Genomic DNA, 26,855 nt, shown 5'->3' on the forward strand with positions numbered 1-26,855 from the left:
AATTCAACAGGCATCAATTCTTCTATGGTATTCCTTATTCATTGTCCAGCTCTGGCATGGATATGAGACTGAAAATGACTTAAATCAGGCACACATTAGTCCTCAAAGTGACGTCTTTGCTTTTTAACATTTTGAGGAAGTCTTGCAGCAAAATTTCCTCGTGCAATGAGATTTGATTGCTGCTGCATTAAACAGTGATTGTGGGTCCAAATAAAATGAAATCTTTGACATCTACAGTATTTCAGTGTATCATGAGATTGCTCACTGGTCTGCTTGTGACCACTATTGTTTTCTTTAAGCTGAGATGTAATCCATACTGAGGGATTTGATCTTCATTAGTAAGTGCTTCAAGTCTTCTTCGCTTTCAGCAAAATTGAGTCAAGTGCAAATCACAAGTTATACACGAGTCTTCCTCCAATCCAGATGGCCTGTTCTTTTTCATATAGTCCAGCTTCTTCAGATTACTTGCTCAGCATACTGATTGAACAAGTATGGTGAAAAGATACAACCCTGACACACCTTTACTGACATTAAATCATTGAATATTCCCTTGTTCTGTTCAAACTGCTGCCTCTTGGTCTGTGGACAGATTCCTTATGAACACAACTAAGTGTTCTGGAATTCCAATTCCTCCTACCGTTATTCATAGTTTGTTAGAATGCACACCGCCAGATGCCTTTACACAGTCTATACAAGTAAACATCTTTCTGATACTGTTTTCTATCAGGATCCATCCGACATCAGCAATGATCTCCCTCATTCCACATCCTCTAAATCCAGCTTGAATTTCTGGCAGTTTCCTATCAATGTACTGACTGCTGCAACCATTTTTTTTAAGTATCTCCAGCAAAAGTTTACTTGTATGTGGGATTGATATTGTTTGATAATTTATTCCTGCATACTGCTGGCTCATCTTTGGAGTGGAATGGGTCTCTTCCAGTTGGTTGGTCAGGTAGCTGTCTTCCAACTTTTTTTGGCACAGACAAGTGAAAACAACTTTCAGCAATGGGACCAAGGTTGGGCATTGAGGAAATCGCCTCTTTTTTTAAAAAAAAAAAAACACACACAACTTTTTATTGTCAATTGAGTGGAGATTTACAGCTCATCAGACCCATATTTAACAAATCATACAATCTGAGTCATTACAACGATCGCAATTCCCTCCAGGTGCCATTAGTTAACAGTATTTACCTCTCTTCACTTTCATTCATGCACTCCTCCCTGTGTCTTCCACTACCTTCTTTCCTCTGCCAACCTCTCTCTTGGTGTCTACTGCCTACTCCATCACCCAACTTATGTGTCTATCCTCTAGCCCATGAATAATTAATTGTCCCTTCCCTCCCAGCCCTGGGAACCAACACAGAGTCTTGTTCTTTCAGCAAGAAAACCTTTCCTTAACTTTTACCACAGTGCTCCTCTCATACAGTGTTTGTCCTTTTGTGACTAACTAGTTTCACTCAGTGTAAATGTCCTCCAGGTTCATCCACGTTTATAAATAAGGGGTTTCACAGATTTGTCTTCAGCGCTGCATAGTATTCCGTTGGGCATCACCCCTTTAATGCACTAAGGCTGGGAATCTGAGGGACAGTCGTGATTCATAACACTCACTGGACAGCTAGCTCAAATGATGGGTGCAGGACCCTTAGCCCAGCTTCTCGAAGACAGGACTTCCAGGACTAGCCTGACCTAGGAAGCAGTTTTCAGGGTAGGCTAACAGGCAAGAGATAATTGGGTGTCTGGGTCCTGCATTAAAGTTCCTTTTCTCCTGCCTTCTACTTCAGTTCCTAGGAGCTTATAATACTCAAATATCCTACTATCTATTTCAGTCTATTTTTGTCAGCTTATTTTGTTGCGTTTTCACCTCTTAAATGGATAGGGGACTTTCCTCTCCCATTGCCCATGCATGAGCCTCAGGTCGAATCAGATGTTTCAGTCCTTAGTCCATCACTCACTGGCTAGGAAGGCACGAGGAAGAGTCCCTCTGTGCCTCAGTCACGTTCACAATGAGACTATGCTACCACCAGCCCCAGCAACCCCCGAGCTGCTGGGAGGATGGCGGTAGCAAAAAGGAGAGCATGGGTCAGCTTGGAGTCCTCAAGGATCATCTGGGAGAGGATGAAAGAGAGCCAGTTGCTCCCTGAGCCCCATCTGGGAGAGCCTGGCGAAGTTACTGAGACTTCACGCTCATGGCCACTCTACTGTTCCTTCTCAGGTACTCCTCATCAGGGGTTGGAGCAACTACTTGGAACTCCGGATTCAGCCCATGGCCTCAGTATACCTGGGAGTGCCCTGCTGCTGTATACCTGGTTCCCAGTGAGATCCTGAGACTGCTCCCAGGTCCACACTTCAACTGTTCTGAGCCACCCTTCTTCCTCTGCAGAACATGCCCACCTACCTGTGGGACTGTGGATGGATTCAGGAGACACACTGGAGAGCACCAAGCCCAAGGGTGCTGTCCTTTCACCAAGGGATGAGCCCCCACTGATCCTGACCCAGACTGCATTCTGGATTCCTGACCCCTTCCAAGTCCTCCTGGTTCTAGAACCCGGCTAGGATTCCTGACTGTCCTCTCTAGAATAGGAGGTAACTCAGGCTTTCCTGCACCCAATAGAATGCGGTGGCGGGACCGCCTGGCCGTGCTCTTCTTCCCACAAGGCCTGGTGCTCACCGTGGCGGCACTGATGATCTTCTTCATACACCTAGGCGTCTTCGCCAGCGACCTGAACAACTTCTACATCACCTACCACTACGACCGCATGAGCTTCAACTATACGATCGTCCTGACAGTAAGGTCAGGGGCTCAAGGGCTGGCTTGGGGAGCTTCCAGGGGCTGATGGCAACCCCACTGTTGTGTCAGAGACCACTCTCCCATTGTATGGGCCTATAGTTCTCCCATGTGATCAGCATCTGCTGGGCTGCCGTGGGCTCACTCCAAGCTGAGTTGACAGGTGACAAATACCTTCGCTGCTTTGCTCTGATCATCCTGAGTGAGTTGGGGGTGGGAGCATTTTGCTAAGGGGCAGGAGGGGCTCTCAAAGCCTGAGAGGTGTTGAGGAGGAAGGGCAGGGTGTCAGGCTAACAGCAGTCTCTTCTCCGTCTAGTGCTAAATGGGATCATGTTCTTCATCCGCCTGTCCCTGGACTTTCTGGCCATCCAGTATCGGAAGGAGTACCACTAAGGCCTGGGACCAGGGGTGGGCTGGGAAGAGGGAAGGAAAAGGCGGCTCGGGTGTTTCAATAAAGTCTGTTGTTTATTTCCACCTGTCAGCTTCTTCGTAGGTGGGATGGGAGGCTGGAGGCCCAGGGGACGCAAGTCAGGACAAGTGCTTGGGCTCTGGGGACTCCAGGTCCCACCTGCAGCCACTCTGTGGACTTGCCTTGGGGCCTGGGCTTAGTGTCTCAGGCTTGAGGGAGAGGGGTGGGAAGAAGGGCCCCAGGCTTCCCTGCCTCTGGTCCCCAGGTCCTAGGCTGGCCCATCCACAGGAGAGTGTTCAGGAGGGCCCCACACGGATGTGAGGATTCAGGAGTGGGTCCAGGTTGGGGTCGCTGTCAGCCGCAGCCCGGCCCAGGCGGGACATGAGAGCCAAGAGGGCCAGGAAGCCCAGCAGCCCCAGCAGTAAGAGCAGCCCTGCCCGTTGCAGCAGGGTCAGAGGCCGCTTACGAGGCCCGGCCCGGCTCCTGGGGGGTTGGGGAGAAGTCCAGTCAGGCTCCCTGTCCCAGGTGGTCCCATGGTCTGGAGAAAAGCCCTGATTACAACCCTCATCTTCCAGCCCTGAGCCTCAGTTTCCTCACTTACGCCAAGAGCATGATCCTGTTTGCACCTGCCCACTCTGCGGGTTAGTGTGAGGTGCAACCCAGGTGAGGCACCTGACTGCCACGTAAACCCCACTGGGCCATGTACCTAGAAATACCTCAAAAGTAGGCAGGAGCTCAGAAGGCCCAAAGGAAAGCCTCAGATGTAGTAGGTGAGGCACGAAAAACAGGCCCAGAGAGGATCTGACCCGTGACTCCAGCCACCAAGTCAGGGTTCTGTAGCGCCCCCAGTACCAGATGTGGGTATCACCCAGAACAAGCCCCCCTGGCATGAAATCATCCCACCCTGACCCAATGTACCTGAGTAGCTGGGCCAGCCAGCCCAGGGCAGGCCGACGGCGGTACTTGTCCTCGTCACAGTCCCCCTGGAAGCCTGGTGCCTTTTCATCTTCCCTTGTGTCGTACACCTTCCTTGGGGCTGAAGCTGTAGGGTGGAGCCACCAGCATCAGTAGGGGACACTGGTCCCAGAGGAGGGGAGAAGGTGGCTGGAGATCTTTGCCCTTCTCAGCTAGATAGAGTACCCAGGAATTGAGGGGAGGTCATGTTGGGGCACAAGTGGGAAGGATCCCTCTGGGAAGAGTTCTAGATCCCTGAGCTGCCTCCACACACACCAGCCAACATCCTCCCTTCCTGTTCTCCCAGCTCACCGTGGGTCAAGGGCTCAGGGCCGCCCATGTGGATCACCGTGTGCTGCTCTGGCCGGCCTGGGGAGGCTGGGGGCTGGGGGGCCTGGCTGTAGAAGGCTGTGGCAGCAGAGACACTGGCTGTCTCCTCTTGTCCAGGGATGCCGCTGGCTAGGGGCAAGAAGGGAGCTGTCAGCAGAGCACAGAAACAAGGGCCCCAACAGCATGCGGAGGTCAGCACTCACCATTGAAGCTGGACCAGTCAGAGAAGTCGGAAGTGTTGGGGGACTCGGGTTCTGGGTTCACCACCTCATCGATCTGGAGGAATGAACCTGTCACCAGCCTGCCCAGGGATGTCCAAGGTGGGGCTCAGGACAGAGGGACAGTCAGACAGAGGCACTCTCACCAGCGGAAGGCCCAGTCCTGCTCGTGCCCAGTTGACTGTAGCCAGCTTCTCTCTCAGTGCGGAGACCACGGGGCCAGCCAGATTGGATGGGGGAAAGATGGGGCCACTGCAGCTGGGGCACTGGTAGCCGGCAGGTGCTGTGTTTCGGGGTAGCTGGGAGGCACGCTCATTGAGGCAGGCCCAGTGGAAGAGATCTTAGGGCCCATGAAGAGGAGAGGAGGAGTATGAAGGAGCAAACAGAGTGCCGGCCCCACAGCCCACTGAAGGAGCACCAGTACACACGGATGCCCCACGCTCCTCCTTCCCAGCCTCATTCCAGCTTCATGTCACCAGCGTTCCCTAAGACTCTGTCTTTCTTGGCTGCTAGCATCTGACTAAGCCAAGGCAGATGCAGTCAAGCTCCCCAGAGGGTGGAGAAGCTGCCAGCTAGTCTTTTAGAGAGTCCTTTCTGGGTCTGTGCTCATTGTTTTTGGGCTAACTGCCAATTAAGTACAGTTTCCAGAAAGGCTCCTACACATACACACAGGCACACACACTGTGCACACTGTGGACATACAGGTGCCATTCCCTGTAGCACTTTTTATTTGTGTGTTTAAAAGTACTTTTACCCTCACACATATCAGTGAGAGAGCTTCAAAAAGTTCGAGGAAAAACAAGTAAAAGATGGAGTTTTTCCACAAACTTTTTTGAAGCGCCCTAGCATGTAACTCAGTTGTCCTGGTGTGGCACTATAGGAGCACTGGACTGCTAACCGCAAGGTTGGTGGTTCAAACCTACCAGCTGCTCCTCAGAAACCCCATACAGGGTCACTATGAGTCAGAACCAACTCAACGACACGTAACAACTAACTTAAGCATTTACTCTGAGCCTCGGCAACATTATACAGGGTCGCTATGAGTCAGAACCGACTCGACAGCACTTAACAAAGCATAAACTCAAAGAGCCTTGGTAGTGTAGTGGGTTATGTGCTATGCTGCTAACCGCAAGGTCAGCAGTTTGAATCCACCAGCCTTTCTGCAGTGGACTGAATCCCCATAAAGATGTACAACTGTGGAAAGTGTATTCAAAGTCACTATGAGTAGAAACAGATTCAACAGCAAGAAGCAGCAACGTATTTTCTCGTGGCTGGCACCACTCAGCTTGTCCACCTACACAGTTTCCTGCACCCCCAGAACGTACCTGTGCTCAGATTCACGTACCCATTTATCACACACAACTGCTCGCTAATGCTTACGTAAAGACGCAAAATGTACCACGTTCCTGCATATCCACATGGCTCAGAAACCCACCACAGAGAACCACCCTTTTATACTATTGTTAAGTGTCGTTCAGTCGGTTCTGACTCATACCGCTCTTGGATAAGCTTCAGTGGGTTTGAATTGCTGACTTTGCAGTGAGCAGTCCAGTGCTTATCTACAGTGCCACACCAAGACTCTGGAGTTGTCGTTGTTAAGTGTCATCAAGTGGATTCCAACTCATAGCAGCCCTATATGGGGTTTCTGAGGAGTGGCTGGTGAGTTTGAACCACTGGCCTTCTGGATCAAACCGGCCTTGAGGTTGAGTGCTTATCCTATGGTGCCAGCTCCTTCAAAAATTGCAGGGAGAGCTGCTATGCTAGAATCACCCAAGTGTCTGGTGACTTTTTTTAGGATCAAATTCGGACATGGGAAACTCACTTTCTTCCTCTTTAGTCCTGAAATCAGTAATGGATCCTGAATATCTGAAACTCCTAGGGTCAGCCTACTGCTCGCAGTCACACCTGTGAGCTTGACTGGCTGGCTCTCCCTCAGGCTTCTGTGGTTGGCAGGGTGGGAATCAGAAGCTTTCATTTTTAGAGAAAGACACTGGGGTCTAGGAAGGGCAAAGGACATGCCTGAGCTCCCAATAGAACTAGACTCTGGGGTTCTGGCCTCTTAGATTGAAGAGTCTTGTCGTCCTGCTAATCTGGGAGGATCAGAAAGCCAGTCACCTAGTTGGGCCCTGAAGCCACTCTGGTACCCCCAACCCCGAAGGTGCCCAGACCTCACCAAAGCAAATGAGACGGATGGTCTCCCGGGTGGTCAGGGGCAAGTCACACAGGCCGCAATTGGGGTTGTAGTCGCTGTCTTGGAGCCACTGCAGGTAGGACTGGATGATGCACTGGAGTGGGAGAGATACCACAGTGGAACAGACTCCACAGCCCAGCACCCTGAGGAGGCCCAACTGCTCTTCTCATTACAGAGGAGACGCATCATTTGTTTAGTCAACAAACATTTATTGAGCACCCTGTATGTGCCAGATTATGTTCTAGGTGCTAAGGATATATTGTTGTTGTTAAGTGCCTTTGAGTCAGTCCCACCCATAGTGACCCTGCATAGGGTACTGCTGTTGCTGTTGTGAAGTGCTGTCGAGTCGATTCTGACCCATAGAGACCCCGTATAGGGTTTCTGAGGAGCAGCTGGTGAGCTTGAACCACTGACCTTGCAGTTCAAACGGCTTTATAGTCTGGCGCATTAACCCACAGTGCCACACCAGGACTCCATGTAAACAAATGAAACCAAGTCCTTGCCCTCATGGAACTTGCAATCTAATGTGAGGCCCCATGGACACTGATTGGGAAGAAACCCATACTGCCTGTCCTCCCCATCCCCACCCATGTTTTATTTAGTCATTTCCCTGAAGGCCCCACCTTGGAGTGATTGGCTACCATACAGTGCTCGCAGACATTGACACGGTGTTCGAAGCAGAACAAGTTGGTCACCTTTCTCTTGGGACACTTGCAAAGTCCCATGGTTGACCCTGGGGAAGAGGCTTGGGTTGGTAGGGGCCAGGTTCTGCGGGCTGCCACTGTGCTCTCACCAAATCTGTTCCTTTTCACTCCTAACACCCCTCAATTCACCCCAGGCCAAGTTCCTGCCCACCAACCAAACTAAGCCAGGTCACGCCCCTTACACAAACTCCTCAATACTCCAAGATCCCAACCCGTTTCCCACCCCATCTCCTACCAGGACCCCTTACAACAGAGTCTCTCCCACAACACCACCGGTTCCGCCCCCAGGAACCCCTCCCGAGCCCCACCCCCTCTAAGCCCCGCCCCTACAGTCTGGACCGTCCCCTCTCCCGACCGTGTTTCTGGTCGGCAGCGGTACTGGTTCCGACTATGGTTCGAGGTGCGGAAGGGCAGAAACTATGCTCACCACAGCTCTTGCTCCGTCCCCTTTAGCTCCGGCCGCTCGGATTACCCCTCCGCTGCCACGTCTCTTCCGGGTGCGGCGCGCGCTGATGACGCCACAGCAGCCCCTCGCGCCACGCCTCGGCTTACGTTAGACGTGGAAGCGGATGAAGCAGTGCGGGTATAGGCCCTCGCTTGACGTCACTTCCGCTTCCTCCTGGTAGGGCGGGTAATTTGAAAGTTTTCTGTAGCAGGCGGTCCTCCGGGTTGGCGCGAGACGGGGGCGGCGGTGGCAGAGGAGATCGAGCTCCAAACTAACTATGTCCGAACGGCGGACGCGGTCCAGAGGGGCCGCCCGGAGTTCTGGTGAGCGGAAGGCGCGCGGGAGCAGTGAGGCTGGGCCGTTGGGTGGCTCAGTCTCGGGCAAGAAGGGCCCTTCCGTCCCAGAAACCCCGCGGGGGAAGCAGGCTCCTTGGCCTTGGGAAGGCGCCCTAAAGGGCCTGTTTGGGAACCTGTTCCTTAGACTCTGTAGTCTAGACTCTTCCCCTACCGCTTTCCTTTTGTCTCTTTCCAGGGCCCCAGTCTCCATCTCCTTCCAGGTCTCTGCGGAGATCCCAGCGGAAATCAGGCTCGGATCTCCCCAACACCCTCCCCGAAATCCGGCCGAAGGTGAGCCACGGCTTTCTCAGTTCTTGTCCCGAGGCTCCTGGACGAATGTGAAACCCATACTCACCTTTCTTTCTCTCCAGACACCCCATGAGGCCCCAGTCAGAAAGCCCATCGTCTTGAAGAAGATTGTGGCTCATGCGGTAGAGGTGAGGCCTAGCAGGGGGCTTGTGGGATGGGGATCCCAAACTGTGGGCCAGGGAGGTGATCAATTAGTGTTGTCTCCGCAGATCCCAGCTGTTCACTCGCCTCGCAGGAGCCCTAGGGTAAGTTCACTTTCAGCGGCTTCATGGATTGAAATGCAGGACACTCTAGGGCTGGGGGGTGGGGCAAACTGGCTCCTTACAGCTGCGCAGGGAGCTGTTTTGCAGTATTTTGAAACCGTTGGGTTTGAATAGGTGCATTGCCAATCTTAATTACTCCTTGCAGACCTCAGACATTAGCATCTTCTTTTTCGTTTTAGAATTTCCTTCAAAATCTAAGCTGTGTCTTAACTATTCTTTCCAGGTCGACTTGTTTCTTTCTTTATATTTGTGCTACGTTATTCAGAAGTTATTACCAAAGTTATTCTATTGTTTGTTTGTTGAGGGCCTTTTTGAGTCGGTTCCAAGGTTTGTTGTTGTTAAGTACCGTGGAGTCGGTTCCGACTCATAGTGACCCTGCACAGGGTTTCCAAGGCTGTACATCTTTATGGGAGCAGAAAGCCTCATCTTTCTCCTGCGGAACAGCTGGTAGTTTGGAACTGCTGACCTTGAGGTTGTCAGCCTGACTCGTAACTACTATATTATGAGACTGTAAATTTTTGCAGGAGTAGAAAGAAAAATTTTTCTCCCCCAGAGTGGCTGGTGGACTCATGTGGTTCATGGCCCAATATTCACCTTACAGAGCCATCGTACACCCCAATGTTCTGTTCATAGAAAATTCATGTCTGAAAATATGCTAAGTGCCTTTGAGTTCCTGGTATTTACAGTATAGTGGTGGTGGTGGTGGTGGTGTGCCATGGAGTTGATTCTGACTCATAGTGACCCTGCATGGGGTTTCCCAGGCTGTAAGTCTTTGCCGGAGCAGAAAGCCTCAGCTTTCTCCTGCGGAACAGATGGTCATTTTGAACTCTAACTTTGGGGTTTGCAGCTCGACTCATAACTGCTATGCTACCATATGGTCTAATAGGGGAGAAAGATAAATAAACACATGATTACAACAGCGTGCCAGAGGGATTAACAAAGTACTAGGAATCCTGGAGTGGTGCTGTAGGATAAGCATTAGACCACAAGGTACGTTTGAATCATAAGGTCGGCAGTTCTAACTCACCAGTCGCTCCTCAGAAACCCTATACAGGGTCTCTATGAGTCGGAATTGACTCATTGGTGTTTAACAAGATTTTGAGAGTTTACCTAATCCAGACCAAGTCATGCAGGGAATATTTTTCAGAAGAAACATCTAAACTGAGTCTTTCAAGACAAGCAGGGAGATCCAGGCCAAAGAAAATCATTAGGTATGTGGGAAAACAGTTTGTTTTGATGACCTTGCACTTCATCCTTGAACCTGCAGTCAGCTTTTTGGAAGGTCTTAAGTCAAGTGAAAGGAGCTGTGGTAGCATAGTGATTACAAATTGGGCTGCGAACCTTAAGGTCAGCAGTTTGAAACTACCAGCTGTTCTGCAGGAGAATTATGAGGCTTTCTGCTCCTGTAAAGATTTACAGCCTCGGAAACCCGGTACAGGGTCACTTTGAGCTGGAACCTACTCCACAGCACACAACAACAAGACAGGTGGTAACGGAGCTAAGCCTGGGTATTTTAGAAAACCTCAGGGGGCCATGAAGAAAATGGGTTGGAGAAAGATAGCACTGGGGCCCCTGAGACCAGGTAGAGGGCTGGCCAGGAATTCTGAAGGGAGGTGGTGTGTGTCTGCACTAGAGCAGTGGCATGAATCCAGTTCCCACCTGGAAATGGCTCCAGGCTTTACAGTCCCAGACCTTTTGAAAGTGTTGAAGAGCAAAGATATCAGCTTGAAGACTAAGGTGCGCCTGACCCAAGCCATGGTATTTTCAATAACCTCATATGGATGCAAAAGCTGGACAGTGAATTAGGAAGACCGTAGAAGAATTGATGCTTTTGAGTTATGGTGTTGGAGGAGAATATTGAAAGTGCCACGGGCTGCCAAAAGAACCAACAGATCTGTGTTGGAAGAAGTGCAGCCAGAGTGCTCCTTGGAGGACAGGATGGCCAAACTTTGTCTCTCAAACTTTGGACATATTGTCAGGAGGGACCAGTCGCTGGAGAAGGATGTCGTGTTTGGTTGGGTGGAGAGTCAGAGAAAAAGAGGAAGACCCCTAGCAAGATGGATTGGCAAAGTGGCAGCATCAATGACCTCAAGCGTGGCAACAATTGTGAGGTTGTCCCAGGATCGGGCAGTGTTTCATTTTGCTGTGAGTCGGTACTGACTTGATGACAGCTAACAACAATATCCATAATCCTGTCTCTGGATTAGCCCCCTGAAGCTAAGTTCGGGAGCGTGGTTAAGGCAGCATTCTGCTAATGGCAAGACTGCCAATTCAAACCCACCAGCTGCTTTAAGAATGAGATTTTTTTGCTCCTGTGCAGACTGACAGACTGACAGACTCAGAAACCCTAGGGCCAGTTCTCCTCTGTCCCGTCGGCTCGCTAGGAGTCAGGATCGACTCCACGGCAGTAGTTTGAGCTAAGTCAGAGTCTCATTGTTCCCGTGCGTTTATTAATTCTCTAGAACGGTTCACAAAATTCAGGGAGACCATGGTCTGTACAAGAGACCTGGTGTATAAGCACTGGACTGCTAACTGCAAGGTCAGCGGTTCAAGCCCACCAGCTGCTCCTCAGAAACCCTAAACAGGATTGCGGTGATTTGGAACCCATTTGATGGCACATAGCAACAACAGTGATCTGTGCTTAGGGCCTTGGTGGCTTAGTGGCTTGTGTTTTGGGCTGCCTACCGCGGTTCCGCAGTTTCAGTTCACCAGTCGCTCTGAAGGAGAAAGAAGATTCACAGCCTTGGAACCCTTAGGTAGCGTGTCTTATGAGCCAGGATCAACTGGACGGTAGTGTATTATTACGTATCCTTATCAGTACCCATTTCTTCTCACCAGAAAAGATACGAGCTAAGAGAAGCATCAGTCTTGGTCTGGGAGAGATTCTGGTGGCAAATTTCTGCTGTCCTTAGGGACTGGCCACCCTCTCATGCATGCATGTTCTTACCAATCCTTAATCAAAGTTTGGCTGGATCGCTGAATATGCATAACTGATAGCATCATGTTCGCTCCCTGAAGTTAGATGCGAAGTGTGGTCTTTGGGGCCCCCAAGACATTTGCACTAGTTTAAGTGTTGCCTGGCTGTTTTAGAAAACAAAATGCACCTTGGTTGCTAGCAAATCCCATGAGTTATTTTTTAAAGAAGAAAAAATCCTGAGTAGAGACTTTGTATCTTTGTCTCATAGCCACCCTGCTCTCCTCCCAAAACACACACTCTCATAGAACTTGACTCAAGGGAGCCTCTACTCTAGCCCTGTCGCATTTCTCTCTGGAATTCTCCTTACGCCTTGTCACTATCTGACTGTGTGTGTTGGTTGCGGGTTTGTCACATGTTGATTGGCTTCCTCTCTAAGAACAAGTTCGAATGCTGGGACAGCTTCATGTCCCATGGAAGTGGCTCACTCTCCTTGGTGGGCTGACAGTCTTAAGACGCTGAGCAGATACAGCTGCAAGACTTGCAGGATGGCTTGACTCTCTGGGGGAAGTAGTTATTAGGTATGATTCCCCGCAAGGCTTGTAATCAGGAATTTCTCTCATGATAACCAGTATATTCCTACTAGCATCATGGGATTTGTCCTGTCCCACCCCACACACTGGCCGCACCAAGATCTGGTCTGTGTGCCTTGGTAATTTGTGGATAATTAGCTGACTGAGCACCTGCTATGCAAGGTCAGCCAGTCACATGAAAGCCCACTCTGACAGTTCACATAGTTGGGTGATGGAGTTACCGAATAGCGGTAGTTGCTGTACAGGAAGTAAAGGTGGTCCCTGTGGCAGAGGCAAGGAGGGACTGACTGTGGGTCAGTGGTGGGGAAGGCCTCCCTGAAGAAATGACATTGAGCTGAGAAGTGGAATCATGGGAGTCACAGGTGAATCTCAGTATGCACAGCAGTTTAGTGCATTCTTGTTCTCAGCGTTGCTGTAACTCGCCGTGTCTCTCACAGGGTCCTACAAACCACTTGTGGCCCCCTCCGCAATTACTTTTGGAATCTCATCTTCTGTGCGTCTCGCCTAGTTGCGCTTTGACCCTGCCTGCACCCTTCCTTCAGGGCTTTGCACTTTCTGTTCCCTCTGCCTGGGAATGCTTTTCCTTATTTGTAATCTATTGCCTCCCACTAGAACGGAGGCCCCATGGGAGCACAGGCTTTACTGCTATATTCTAGGCTGTTCTCCCAGAGTCTAGAACAGTGCCTGGCTTGTAGCCGGTGATGGGTAAATACTTACTGACCGGATTGATATCTAAGGGACATCATCCTGTCTGCTGTGACAGGTGGACCTGAAAGGGCAATGGGGGAGGCGGAAGAGCCACTAGGAAGTTGTTGAGCTGGTCTAGATGACAAGTACTGGGAGGTCACATCAGTCAGAGGCTGGTGGCTGTGTTCCGGTCACATTCTGGAGTCAGAGCTGATGGTGGTAAGTCTTGAGTCCTGAAAGTGGACTTTGCGGAAGCAGGGAGGAATATTTTTCTTTCTTCCCCACATTTGTCTCAGGGTCTGATTTGCTACTAGGCCAGTTTGCCCATGGGTGCGTCCTTGCATTAAGTCTCCGTGGTCTTCCTTGGAGGGCAGTGGCACAATCGAGTAACAAGGAGCCCTCTCTCTCCTGCCCTGGTGTAGATTGCTTTTTTCTTAGAGAAGGAGAACAACCCTCCCAGCAAGGAACCTACTAAGGAGGACCTCTTCAAGACATGTAGCATCCCCATCACCCCAACCACCACACCTGTGCTGCTGTCCTTGGACACTGAGTCCAGCCCTAGGAGGGGAGAGCTGGATGCCAGAGACTTGGAGATGTCTAAGAAAGTCAGGCGATCCTACAGCCGTCTTGAGACCCTGAACTCAACCTCCACCCCAGACCGCCGCTCATGCTTTGGCTTTGAGGGACTGCTGGCAGAAGAAGAGTTGGCCAAAGTCTCACCTGTCCTGTGTTCCAAGTCATTTGAGGTCACTGGTGTTTCTGTGAAGCCCTGGGCCCCAGACACAACTCTCCCTGGAATCTCGCCCCCAACAGTGAAAGAGAAACGAAAGAAGAAGAAAATACCCGAGATCCTGGTGAGTCGGGGACAGGGGTGCCTTGCACTGTGCACATTGCTTTCTGCCTTTTGGGGGACAGGCGGCACCGGCAGGGCGTGGGTAGAGATGCTCCTGCAGATAAACTTCCCCCCTCAACTCACCCAGTCCCCACCCCTGTTTATCTCCCCCCAGAAATCGGATCTGGATGAGTGGGCCGCGGCCATGAATGCCGAGTTTGAAGCAGCTGAACAGTTTGATCTCCTGGTTGAATGAGATGAAACGGGGGTACACCTGGCTAGACTCTCCCCTCTTCCCCTGCACATAGTTTCCTCCTCCCCTTCCCCTGGAATAGTCTGGAGAAGACACTTGGTGTACACCGCTGAGGGAGCTCGGGCAGCTACAACTGTCTGTTTCAGGATACAGGGCCCATCTGGCCTGGCCATTTGTGGGGGTCCTGTTTCTAGTCGGTGGTCCACTGGCTCTCCTCTTCACCTCTGAGGATCCAACCAGAGGGGGAAATGGACCTGTGTGTGGGGTGAGGACATCTCTGCTCTTGGTGGGTTCTATTGGGCTTCTCTGAGGGGGCCCCCGCGGAAACACACACTGAGGGGCCTGGTCAGCTTTTGAAGGTGCCTCTGGAATTGCCTTCTGTGAGGGCGTGGCTTTCTGCAAGCCAAGCTGTATATAGAGGCTTTAGGTCTTTCCATATGGTTCCTCTTCGGTGATATAGATGGTCCAGAAGAGAGCTTTGTGTTTATGAGGAAGAAGCTGGACACTTGGCCTGTAAGTGTATGTTTTGAAGGAGCGTTGGGTCTCCAGCCATAAGTTTTTATGACTAGAGCCGTGCTGTGTACTTCTCCTTTCTGCTTCGGGCTGAGAGGATGCATTTCAAGGTGTGCTGGCCGCGGAGCCTGGGGCTCATCTGAGACTACAGGGCTGGGGTGAGAGCCTTCCAATGCTGCTACTGGGCAAGGAGGACCCCTTTTGTCTGTCGCCCCATTTCTTACAATAAGCACTGAGTTTACTCTAGAAGAAAAAGATTAGTTGAAAGGTCCTGGTCCCATCAACATTTAAAGTTCATGGAAGCTTTTCTCACATACCCATAGAGGGGCAGAACTTGATAGAAATTGTACCCCTTAGTTTTCTTATTAACCTTTCAAATGAGAGCAATGCCAGGAATTGGTTAGAGGGTCTCATCTCAGGGATTTCTCCCTTCTCTCAATACTCGTAAACGGCCGCCTTACCTGTCGCATCCTGCCGCAGCCCAGGCCACTGTAACACTTGACATTTATAAGTTCATGGAAATAGAAGGGAGAGAGGTGTGGGGAGGGCTGATGAGTGCTTGGTTGGGACACCTGGCTGCAGGTGCTGATGAATAGCCATTGCATGGTCCGTGAATCCCTGGGCATGTTTGATATGTTGTGCTTCCTCAGACCCTGCACATGGGCCCCCTGAGAATGCCCTTTGAGCCAGACTCTCTCTGGAAGCTTTCTCCTCACTGGTGGGTAGAGCTCTCGGGACATGCGTTTGTCCTGTAGTGTTGCCTGGCGGGTAGATTGCGTGGAGTTGATGTCACACAGACTTTTGTCCCCACAGAACTGAGACTTACAGAAATGTTGGAGCTTTTTTTTTTTTTAATGTAAAACCATGATTAAAAAAACGTGAAACAAATTTGATTAAAGAGTTTCTGCCCATTTGTTGACTTTGTCTTACTGGGTCAGAGCCGAGGCCGGGCGGCCCAGGAAACCAGCTACTTCTGAGCTGTTACCAGGCTTGTCCCTTTGTAGAGTGGCTGTCAACCCACCTCGCTCCCTATGGCTGTTTTTCTGTCTGGTCACTCAGGACTGCAGAGAAAAGCACCCTGAAGCAACACCTACCTGTGTCTGGCCCTGGCTTGTGGAAGTCTCCCAGCAGCCCAGGGAGATGCCAAGGACCAACTGCTCGCCAGTCAGCCTCGCTCCCCTCAGGTTCCTTTAGAGGCGCCAGAGGCCTCGCACAGCTGCCCAGCCTGGATGTGGGGGTTAGGCTGGGGTGCTTCTCAAAGATGCAGTTCTCAGCTCTATCCCTGGAAATTCAGAGGGCTTGAATTTGAGGCCTTGGAACATGAAATGCAACTTGAGGCAGGCTATCCGAGCCAAGCTTCCTCTGCCTCCTCCTCAGTTCCATTCTTCCGCAGCTTCCCCAAACCTACCTACTAGTACTACCTCTTCCTCTATCCAGAGAGGGTTCCCTCTCTTGAAGAACAACCCTTTCTCTTGTTTTTGGATCCAATCATCTCACCTCAGACCTTGCTTCTCTTTCCTGCAAGTTCTAAACAGGTTTTTGTTTATTGTCCCCCAAAAAAGTCTTGACCAGCATCTGTTTCAGGTTCTACCATAGTTCCTTCCATCCAGAGCTCAGTTGTAAAGTTTTCTGTTTCCTGTCATTCATTGCTGTCATCCCTTGAACTGCTCAGAGGTGGCCAGTGACCTCCCTCTGGCTCCCAGCACTATGGACACATGGCCTCTGCAGCCAGGGCTCTGGTCAGCCTCCCTCGGGCCATGGTACTGCCTCTCTGGGACTTCTTCCCCTAAACATCAGAACTCCTGGGTTTAGTCCTGGACCCTTCTTCCAACCGACTTGCTCTCCCTGGACACCATCAAGCTCTGGGCCATCTTGGTGATGTATCAGCCTTTCCTGAGCTTCAAAACCAGAGTCTAGAACTGCCTTTCAAATGACTGAAGTCAACAGCTCACCTCCTCCTGTAATCCCATGAACATTATTACTGTCACAAGCCATGAACCTGGCTCAAGGGCAGCTCTGCCCTCTCCCTGGCTAACCGATTCTAACAGCCAAGGTCTGTGGATGCTGCCCTTTACCACTGGACAGTTGCAGTGACTGCAAGCAGATTTCCTTCCTGCCAACCTCTCTTGTCTCTAAACTATTGAGACCAAAACCAGAATGAATTTCCTCAGAATCAAAATGTCCTGTTATTCCCTGTGCAAAGTCCTCTGGCAACTTCCTGTTGTCCAGGCATGACAGATGGTCATCGGTTTTCGGCTGTGCGGAGTCACAGTCTCCTACAAGTATCCCACTTCCACTGTGGAGTGAAGAGGCCAAGCAAGTTTTCCCTCTGCCTGGCCTCAGCTCAGCCAACCAAATTCTCCACCTCAAGCAAGGATTCAGCGAGAGGGCAGCACCAGGCATTGGTCACCCACTGTGGAGATGGCAGACTGTTCCTGTTTGCTCCCATGGCTCAGCTCTGATGTTCTGGCCACCAGGGACTCCTAGTTTCTGTCCTTTGAGTCTGCTGCTAACCATTGTGTGACTCCTCAGCTCTTCCAATAAATTCCTTTTTTGCTCAAATTAAGGTCTCCATGTGGTACAAACGGTTTACTCTTGACTGCTGCCTGAAGGCCGTTTGAAGCCATTCAGCGGTGCTGCAGACGAAGCCTGCAGATCTACTTCCATTGAGATGAGTCAAGAAAACCCTTTGGAGCAGTTCTCTGTACCACACGGGGTTGCCATGAGTCGGAACAGGCTCCGGAGCAATTTTACAACTCAGATTGGCCAGCGTTTTGCAACCAAGACTCTTGACTCCCTCAGCAGGGCCCACGAGGACTCCAGGACAAGGCTGGGACCTGCGACTCTGGTCTGACACTCCACAGAACCAGCACGGCCCACGAGTTGTGGCCAAATCCACGCCTGCGAGTCATTGAAGATCCTGCTCTCTACCTCCAGTGCTCTGCCCTGCCCTTGCCTCACCAGGTAAACCCTGCTCAGGTAAGTGGCTACGTGTCACCTCTACACAGCCTTTCCTTTCTGCCTGTCCCCTACCCATGGGTCACACAGTTGACAAGAGCCTGGTGTCCAAGTCCAACAGTTTGAATTCTGGTACTGCCAGTTACTAGCTGTATGACTCCAGACAGGTTAATTAACCTCTCTGTGCTTCTGTTTCCTTATCTATAAAATGTTGTTGTTGAGTGCTGTGGAGTCAGTTCCGACTCATAGTGACCCTGCACAGGGTTTCCGAGGCTGTAAATCTTTACGGGAGCAGAACGCCTCATCTTTCTCCCGCAGAACCGCTGGTAGTTTCGAACTGCTGACCTTGCGGTTCACAGCCCGATTTGTAACCACTACGCTACCAGAGCTCCTTATAAAATGAAGACAGTCATACAATAAAACTTGTGATCGCTGAAACCTGTTTAAGGCAGAAACTTGTCAGAAGGGGGGAAAAAAATTGGTATTACAGTGGCATAAGCACTGGACTGCGAGGTCAGTTTGAGCCACAAGGTCAGCGGTTCAAACTTAACCAGCTGCTCCTGGGAAATGCCATGCAGTGTCACTACTAGTTGGAATGGACTCAAGGGAACTTAAAAACGACAAAGAGGAATAGAAAGTAGTGACACCGCACTGGGTCAAAGGTGCAGAACTTACAAGACCCGGAAAACTAGGCAGTCATGCTGCGTTCTGGTTTTAGTTTTCACCATAGTACTTACCTCATGGTCTTTTGATTGAAATGAAATCATACAAGTAATGAACTTAGTACATAGTAAGTGCTCAGGGAACAATAGTTCTTATTTTCAGGGAGAACACGTTTAATAAACGATTGCCAATAGTATTAGGGAATTCTGGTGTGGCGTTGCCGGTTAGTGCAGTGAACTGCAACATCAGTGTGGGCCATTAAAGCCGGCAGTTCTAACTCACCAGCTGCTCCTTGGAAACCCTGTACAGGGTCACTATGAGTCAGATCCCGACTTGATGGCACTTAACAACAAGAATAGTTTTATAGAGTTCTGGTGTGGCACTATGGGATAATGAGCTGGGCTGCCAAGTAGGTTTGAACCACAGGATCGGCAGTTCAAGCTCACCAACCGCTCCTCAGACAACCTATAAGATCGCTATGGGTCGGAACCGACTCAGCGGCACTCAGCAACAGCAGGATAGAAGTTCTGGTGTGGTGCTGTGAGTTCAGGCGCTGTACTGCAAAGTCCCTTTGAACTGCAAGGTCGGTGATTCAAGCCCACTAACCATTCCTCAGAAACCGTATACAGGGTCACTGTGAATCAGAACCGATTAGAAGAACTTAACAACAGTCTCAGTGGCGCAATGGGCTAAGTGTTGGGCTGCTAACCATCAGCCACTTCACAGGCGAATGATGAGCCAGTCCACTTCCACGAAGGTTTACAACCTCAAAAACCCTGAGGAACACTTCTCCTCTGCCCCACAGGGCGCTCTTAGTCAGAATTGACTCCTGGCCAGTGGGGTTAGAGGTAACACAGCCAATCCAACAGTAGCTCCTACAAACGGAGTTTTGTCTCCTCCCAACATTCAGGACAGGGCCTTGAACAAAGTCAGATCTCAGTAACTGTTTGTGGGGGGTGACTGCGCACTTCACTCAAGATGCTAAACCTAAGCACTTGGGATTGCCCCACCTGGGAGTGGCAGACAAGCCTTGGACCTGGGTCCACTGATGTTCTGTTCTGGGCTGTCTTCTCTCCACTTCTGAATTCAGCACCTGCCTGTGCTTGGCCAGTTGGATCTTGGGAGATTTGGATCTTGAGGGAAGGGATAGCACCCAGAGAGCCTCAGGTGTCCTCTAGGGAGGAGCTTGGGCACAGTGACAGTTCCTCAGACAGAACTGAATCCTGGATCCTGGGCAGAGGGAGAAACCCAGGAACCAATAGCCTTCGACTTCCTACTTAATTGTAACTTGTTGTTGTTGTTGTTAAGTGCCGTCGAGTCGGTTCCGACCCATAGCGACCCTGTACAGGGTTTCCGAGGGTGTAAATCCTTACGGGAGTAGAAAGCCTCATCTTTCTCCCGCGGAGCAGCTGGTAGTTTCGAACTGCTGACCTTATGGTTCGCAGCCCAATTCGTAACCACTACGCTACCAGAGTCAAATTCTTATATGAGTGGTATTTTTACCCAGATAACAAACATGCTACATTTTCTTTTTTTGCCACTCCCTCTCCTTTCAACTCAGGTATTTTTAAGTAGAATATGCTAAATTTTTCAATAGCAACTTGTATAAAAATTAACATTAAGTTGGGGGACGGTGCAGTTGGTACAAAAACTTTATAATGTGCATTGTTTGCATAAAAATGCAGTATATATCCCCAGGCATCTTCCTTACGTACTCACTGGGAACCAGGAAACCTGTTCATACCTCCCAGTTTGCCCTGATGAGCACCAGTATGAGGACTTGGTGTTAAGGATGGTCAGACTCAGCAAGTGAAAATAGAGGACACTTAGTTCAATTTGAATTTCAGATAAGCAAGGATTTCTTTGTATAACCCTGCTCCAAATCAGATGGACAACAGATGATTGTCTAGTATCAATATGTCCATGCAATACTGGGGACACATTTATAGTAAAAATCTTTTCGGTTTTATTTGGTAACCTCTCACTTTTGTGATGTGATTCACACACAGTTTGGATACTTATCAGGGAGCATGGTGACTCTGTAGGATAAGCACTAGACTGCAAACCATACAGTTGGCAGTTCAAGCCCACCTGCTGCTCCATGGCAGAAAAGTAAGGTTTTGCTCTCACAAAGACGTACAGCCTCGGAAACCCTGGGTCACTCTGAGTTGGAATCTGCTCGGCGCTTAACAACAACAACTACATAACAACATGTGCAGGCATTAGTTGCTTCTCTCCTTTCTTCCAATGCTACCTTTTAAAAAAAAAAAAACAAAACAAACCCTTTATGTCAAGTAGATTCCACCTCACAGTGTCCTACTGGGCAGAGTGGGGCTGTCCCAAGGTTTACAAGGTATTGGTTTTCTTCTGTGCAGGTGGGCTCAACTTGCCCACCTTTCCGCTAGCAATCAAGTGCAAACCATTTGGACCACCCAGGGACCTTTGATAAAGTATGGAACACGTGATTAAATTTGAATTTCAGATGAACGATCATTTTAGTATGTCTTCAGTATGGCATGGGATGTATTTATACTAAAACATGACTCGTTATTCATCTGCTATTGAAATTGAACTGGACATCTTGTATTTTATTTGATTTACTAAATCTGGCAACCAAAACTAAGGGGGCTCTGGCTTATTGGGGCTGCTGGCTCTGTGGCTGGGAACATGGCTGACAAGGCAGGCAGGCCAGGGTTAGGCTATGCCTCATCTACCCAGGCTTCTGTCCTCCCCTCAGCCACCCAGGGGCAGACAGAGAGTCCTCTCCTGGCCTCTGGCGGAGTCAGTGGCGAAGCCTGTTGTGGAGCAGAAGCCTGAAGTCCCTCAGGTCTCTAAGGAGCCGCACGAGGAGGTGACAGGAAGCACCAGGCCTCCCAAGGTTGAAGGCAGAGGCAGGAAGGGCGGGGGATGGAGGAATTATCAAACCTTGAACTCCTGCCATGTTACCCCACTGTCTTGCTGGATCTTCCAGCTGAGGGAAGTCTGGGTCCAACTTGGAAGAGAGGGCAGGGGTAATTCCAGGGCAGGAGGGGCTCCTAGACAATTCCTGACCATGGCTTTCCTTCAAGGGTTGGGGGACTGAGGGTGGGGCCTGACATGCAGAGAGATGAGCAGGAAGACCAGCCTGTGCCCATCACCCACCACTGTGCCTTCCCTACCAAAGCTGCCTTCCTTGGAGCCAAAGCTGGACCAACAATCAGAGCCCATTGTCAAGTTCCTATTTACGCTCCTGAACACATCGGAGCCCACTCAGTCCAAAGACCCAGAAGAGTGAGCGTGTGGGAGTGTGGGCCAGTGTGTATGGTGGGGGGCACACAGGGGGCTGACCCCTCCTACCCCCACCATTCAAACCTGGACCAGGACTAACTGTGCAGTGCCAAGGGAATCAAAGATTATGGACCCTCCAGTCCAACCCTCACTGCCTGATGGCCCCAGAAACTCAAAGATTCAGGAGTGCCCATTCCTAGATGAGGACGACTGGGGCCCCCAGCGGACCTCTAAGGAGATGAGGCATTTGAGGAGAGACTGTATGAGGTAAGTCAGGCTGGGGGAGGGGGGACACAGCAGGGTGAGGGCTCCCCCCGTGAGGCCAGGTTTTTGTGCGGAGCCTGGGGCTCACCAGCCCTGGTTTGCACCTTACTCTCCCTCACTCAGCCCCTCCTGGCTCTTGCCCCAGGATGGCCTCCTCACTGGCGGGGGGGACAGGTCTTTTATCTCCGAGTGCCAACGTCCTCCGTGTGGGTGGGGGCCACTGCCACTGCTCTTTTGCATTAGTTGATTGCATGCTCACAGCACATTAGCCTGGTAACTGTCCATGAGGGACCCCCACTCTGTCCAAGCACAGAGGCCAGACTCTGGCACTGGGGTCAGTATAATTTCAGGGCTGCTTGCCCCGGTAGTAATAATGCCCTATGAGGCCAGAGGTGAGATCATTCCCGTAGGATAACCTACTGGCTCTCATGACCCTTACCTGAGTGGTCAGCACTTCCAGTTCTACCCAGATGACCCAGTCAGTGTACTCAGGCCTGTCACCAGCCTGGAACCACACAGAATCCTCAGCCCGCAGGGTGACTAACCCTGTGCTTCCCTTCCCAGGGGGTGGCCTCAGGATTTCTAGCCTGGCATGCATGATGAAGCCGCTTGCTAAATAAAAGAAAAGGCACCTTTATTTAGTATCTGGGATCCCCCATCCCGTTATAATTGCCTCCTCATCTGACAACTTTGTCAGGATGAAGAAACTGGGTTTTTAGTAGACCACTGCCCCAGTTGGCTGTGGCAGGTGATGCGCCCTCCTAAAGTGTGTGTTGGGGCTCCTGGGACAAGCCCTAGGGACTGAGAGCCTCCCTTTCAACCTTAGGCTTTGGGAGTCACTGAGCATGACCCAAGTGGACAACCTGTCACTGAAGGAGAAACTGCAAAACCTGGTGAGAACTGCCATCCTAGACCCTGCCTCGCCACCCAGCTGGGTGCTAGAGGGGTGTCAGGCATCTTTACGGGATCTGCTCCCCACCTCTGACCCCATACAATGCTTTTTTCCAGCCCAACTCACTGTATAAGATCCTGAAGCTGGAGGAAGAAGCCGCCCTCCAGGATGAGGCCCAGGCCCACCAGAGGGAGGCCCAGGTCGACCAGGAGGTGGCGCTGTTGCAGGTGTGAGGTGGCCCCCAGAGGTGAGGGCGGGGCCAGGGCAGCCAGTGGCTCTGACAGAGCTCTGCCCGCCTGCAGGAGGGGTCCTATTCCCAGGAGACCACAATGGTGGTTCTGCTGCCCAACCCTCGCTGCGATCACAGAAGCCCCAGTCAGCCCTGGCCAGAGCAGCAGCTCCTCTCCAGTTCCCTGCAATAAACTCAGCTGCTGAGTGACTCCACCAAGTGTCTGTGTGCCCACAGTCGCCGGGGAGCAGGAGACTACAGCTCCAAACTGAATTTGGTTCCTGGGCACCCTACCTCCTGGTCTACCTTGCCCTGAGCCTCTTGTCCCACTACCCTGATCCCTGACCGCCCCCCGCCCCCCCACACCCAAGGTTGTGTCACCTGTGAGAGGAACTTCCCAGGGCGGAGTCTCCTGATAGGCTAAGCACAGGAGCAGCTCCCCAGAGGATCACAGGCAGCTGGCCCTATTCTAAAGGACAAGAAGAGACTAGGAAGGTGTGGGAAAAGCCGCTACTCACCTTGGAACCTTGAGCAATTCTCCCTCACTGCAGGCCACAGTCCCCTGCAAATGGTGATCTTGCTTCAGGGGATTCTTTATCTCATCGGTGAGGGAGCCAGCAAGATGACAAAGCCACTAAGAAAGGAAGATAAGAGAAACTGACCTGTAGTCAATGGGGGAAAATCTTGAATTAAGATTGCTAACTAGGATTGAAATTTTAGTTAACATCCTATGGGGCAATTTTTTAAAAAACCCTACAGCCTTTAAAGACTTCTGGTGTGGTACTATGGATCGGCACTGGACTGTAAACCCGAAGGTCGGCAGTTCAAACCCACCAGCCGCTCCTCACAAACCCTATACAGGGTCAATATGAGTTGGAACTGACTCAATGGCATTTAACAACAGCAGCAATAGCCTTTTAAAAAAAACAATTGGGTTGTTGTTGTTGTTGGTTGTTGTTGTTGTTGTTAAATGCCATCGAGTCGGGTCCGACCCATAGCGACCCTGTACAGGGTTTCCGAGGGTGTAAATCTTTACGGGAGTAGAAAGCCTCATCTTTCTCCCGCGGAGCGGCTGGTAGTTTCGAACCGCTGACCTTAAGGTTCGCAGCCCGATTCGTAACCACTACGCTACCAGAGCTATAACTACGCTACCAGAGCTATAAAGTTTATTTTCAACAAAACCTCCAACAAGAAGATCAAGACACTTTTATAAGTTTTTTGACACTTTCACCAGCCATTTCCATCCCTAAAGAACAGAGGGGCCTAGAAACTTACCATGTCATTGTAGTCTTTTTTACTTTATTAGCTAAAGAAAAATGGGTGCCCTTTAAAGATTTTTTTTTTTTTAGATTATAAAACAAAAAGAAGTCAGAAGGAGCCAAATCAGGAATGTAAGGCATATGCCTAATGATGTCCCATTGAAACTACCAAAAAATATCCCTTGTTTGAGGAGAGGAATGAGGAGCATTGATTGGTGGGGAGGGTTTTCTGGTGAAGTTTTCCTGCGAACACTTTGGTTAACTTTCTCAAAAACACTCTCAGAACAAACAGATGTTATCGGTCTTTGTCTCTCCAGAAAGTCAACAAGCAAAATGCCTTGTTGTTGTTGTTAGGTGCCATCGAGTCGGTGCCAACTCATAGCGTGAACTTAGGCACAGCAGAATGAAACACTTCCCGATCCTGGGCCAACCTCCCTATTGTTGCCACACTTGAGCCCATTCATTGATGCTGCCACTTGGCCAATCCATCTCGCTGGGGGTCTTCCTCTTTTTCTCTGACCCTCCACCTTACCAAACATGATTTCCTTCTCCAGCCTTGAATATCCCAAAAACTGTTGCCATGACAACTCCACTTTTGCTTGGACTGGCCCACTTTCACCTTCTGGTAGCTATTGCTTTGGGCTGTATATTCAGGATCATACTAGTAAAGCCATGTTTCAATCTGTTATATGTCTTCAAAGAAATGCTTTAGGATTTTGATCCAGTTTGTTTTAAATTTCCATTTGAAAACTCTGCTTTTGTCTACAGCTGATTTGGGTGCAACTGTTTTGGCACCCATTGAGCTGAAAGTTAGCTCAACTTTCATTTTTTAGTTAGAATGGTGTTTTGTTGTTAAGTGCTGTCGAGTCAGTTCTGACCCATAGCAACCCTGTATAGGGTTTCCTGAGGAGCAGCTGGTGAGCTTGAACCGCCGACCTTGCAGTTCAAACAGCTTTGCAGTCTGGTGCATTAACCCACAGCGCCACACCAGGACTCCAGAATGGTTACATTGTACCAATTGAGATGTCTGTAGTGTTGACTGTTGTTTCTCTTGTTCCGGTTGGTCCTCTTCAATTAGGGCATGAACAAGATTAACTTTTCCCTTGCAAATTGATGTTGATTGTCTATTGCTGCAGACTTCATCTTCAACATCATCTTGCCCCATCTTAAACTTACCCATTTGTAAATCACTGGTTTCTATCGGGTATTGTCTCCATCAACTTTGATGAAGCATCAATAATTTCATCATTCTTCCACCTTAACCTTAACCTTCACTTTACATTCGATGTTTGTTCTTGCTTCAGTTTTAGAATTCATGTTGCTCAGACTCATGTCTTCTTACTACCTCAGACTAGATCCTGTTCAGATATGTTAGTACGAGTTTATTTTGTTGCAAAAAAAAAAAAAAATGTTGGAACCCGTGCATAGTTTTTTCACAGATGCATTTTCCATGAACTTTCTGGAGACCTCATGTAGCAGCCACATGTGTATGAGAGTAAAACTATGCTCCATACGGTTTTCATTGGCTGCTGTTTCAGGAGTCAATAACCCTTTTTTACAGAAGCAAACCAGTGAAGTTTATGTTGTTAAATGCCGTGGAGTCAGTTTTGACTTAGAGTAACTTGTATAGCGTTTCCAAAGAGCAGCCGGTGGGTTTGAACTGCAGACATTGCAGTTAGCAGTCCAGTGCTTATTCTACAGCTCCACACCTGGATTTATATATAAAAGAGAAGTTTATATCAAGGAAATGGCTCACACAGTTGTAGAGGTGGGCAAGTCCATGGATCAGATGAACCAAGATCTGCAGGTGAGAAGGCAGGCAGTTGGATAAGGTGACAAGTGTTTACAACGCCCAGGATTGTCAGGCAATAGAGCAGGCCACTGGCTCAAGTCCAAAGAACCGGAGGTCAGGTGATGAGCCAGGTGCGGATCCAGACAGCAGAAAGCAAGCAAGCTTTGCCTGTATGTCTAACATATTGGAAGCAGGCCACACCCGTGAGGAAACATCCCGTCAATTGATTGGCTGCTTCTGGCAGATCTCATCAAGGTGAGGATGACATTCTATTAGATCTCCTCATGGGGGATCACTCTGTCTTAACTAGTAAACCACTGAGAATCCTGGCCAGTCAAGTTGACACAAAGCCTTAACTACCACAAGGCTTCTAGGTGGGCTTAAACCTTCAACCTTTAGCTGAACATGTTTACCATCTGCACTACTGGGGACTACCCCATAACCTTTCAAACAACAACAGTAAAGCCATTATCATCAAGGCCAACTCATTGCAACACCCCATGTGTTAGAGTAGAATTTACTGTCTTGTGATAAACTGGGACTTTGTCAATACAGAAGTGCACAAAATACGAAAGGTTGATGCTTTGAACCCAGCCAGCAGTGGCTTAGAAGCGGTGTGCTTTCAAAGCTTCATAGCCTTGGGAGCCCTACACAGCACAGTTCTGCTTAGCTCCTAGGGGGAGCCAGACTCCACATCAGCTAAACAACAAATCAGCAAGATACAGGCAGCAGCCTGGCCCTGTTTGAGCCTGTTTTCTTCCACCCCCAGCACCTCAACCTGGAAATGCTAGTGTGG

The 26,855-nt window shown here is 50.0% G+C and overlaps 3 protein-coding genes across 3 annotated transcripts; 2 read left to right on the plus strand and 1 right to left on the minus strand.

The window, feature by feature from the left end:
• The first annotated feature begins 2,612 nt into the window (after positions 1-2,612).
• TMEM262 (transmembrane protein 262) lies at positions 2,613-3,178 on the plus strand. Its single transcript, XM_006860948.1, has 3 exons — positions 2,613-2,786; positions 2,888-2,987; positions 3,102-3,178. The coding sequence occupies exons 1-3, from the start codon at positions 2,613-2,615 to the stop codon at positions 3,176-3,178; spliced, it is 351 nt and encodes a 116-aa protein (XP_006861010.1).
• A 312-nt stretch (positions 3,179-3,490) lies between these two features.
• ZFPL1 (zinc finger protein-like 1) lies at positions 3,491-7,612 on the minus strand. Its single transcript, XM_006860949.1, has 7 exons — positions 7,511-7,612; positions 6,870-6,981; positions 4,843-5,036; positions 4,682-4,754; positions 4,461-4,607; positions 4,113-4,230; positions 3,491-3,677 (listed from the first exon to the last, which is right to left on the minus strand). Exons 1-7 carry the CDS (start codon positions 7,610-7,612, stop codon positions 3,491-3,493), a joined length of 933 nt encoding a protein of 310 aa, XP_006861011.1.
• Positions 7,613-8,313: 701 nt separating this feature from the next.
• LOC102830189 (sororin-like) lies at positions 8,314-14,225 on the plus strand. The gene is made up of 6 exons (XM_006860950.1): positions 8,314-8,359; positions 8,568-8,662; positions 8,743-8,808; positions 8,890-8,925; positions 13,560-13,991; positions 14,145-14,225. Exons 1-6 carry the CDS (start codon positions 8,314-8,316, stop codon positions 14,223-14,225), a joined length of 756 nt encoding a protein of 251 aa, XP_006861012.1.
• The last annotated feature ends 12,630 nt before the right edge of the window (positions 14,226-26,855 follow it).

This window comes from Chrysochloris asiatica, unplaced genomic scaffold (genome assembly GCF_000296735.1).
Source record: "Chrysochloris asiatica unplaced genomic scaffold, ChrAsi1.0 scaffold00040, whole genome shotgun sequence".
Taxonomy (NCBI): domain Eukaryota; kingdom Metazoa; phylum Chordata; class Mammalia; order Afrosoricida; family Chrysochloridae; genus Chrysochloris; species Chrysochloris asiatica.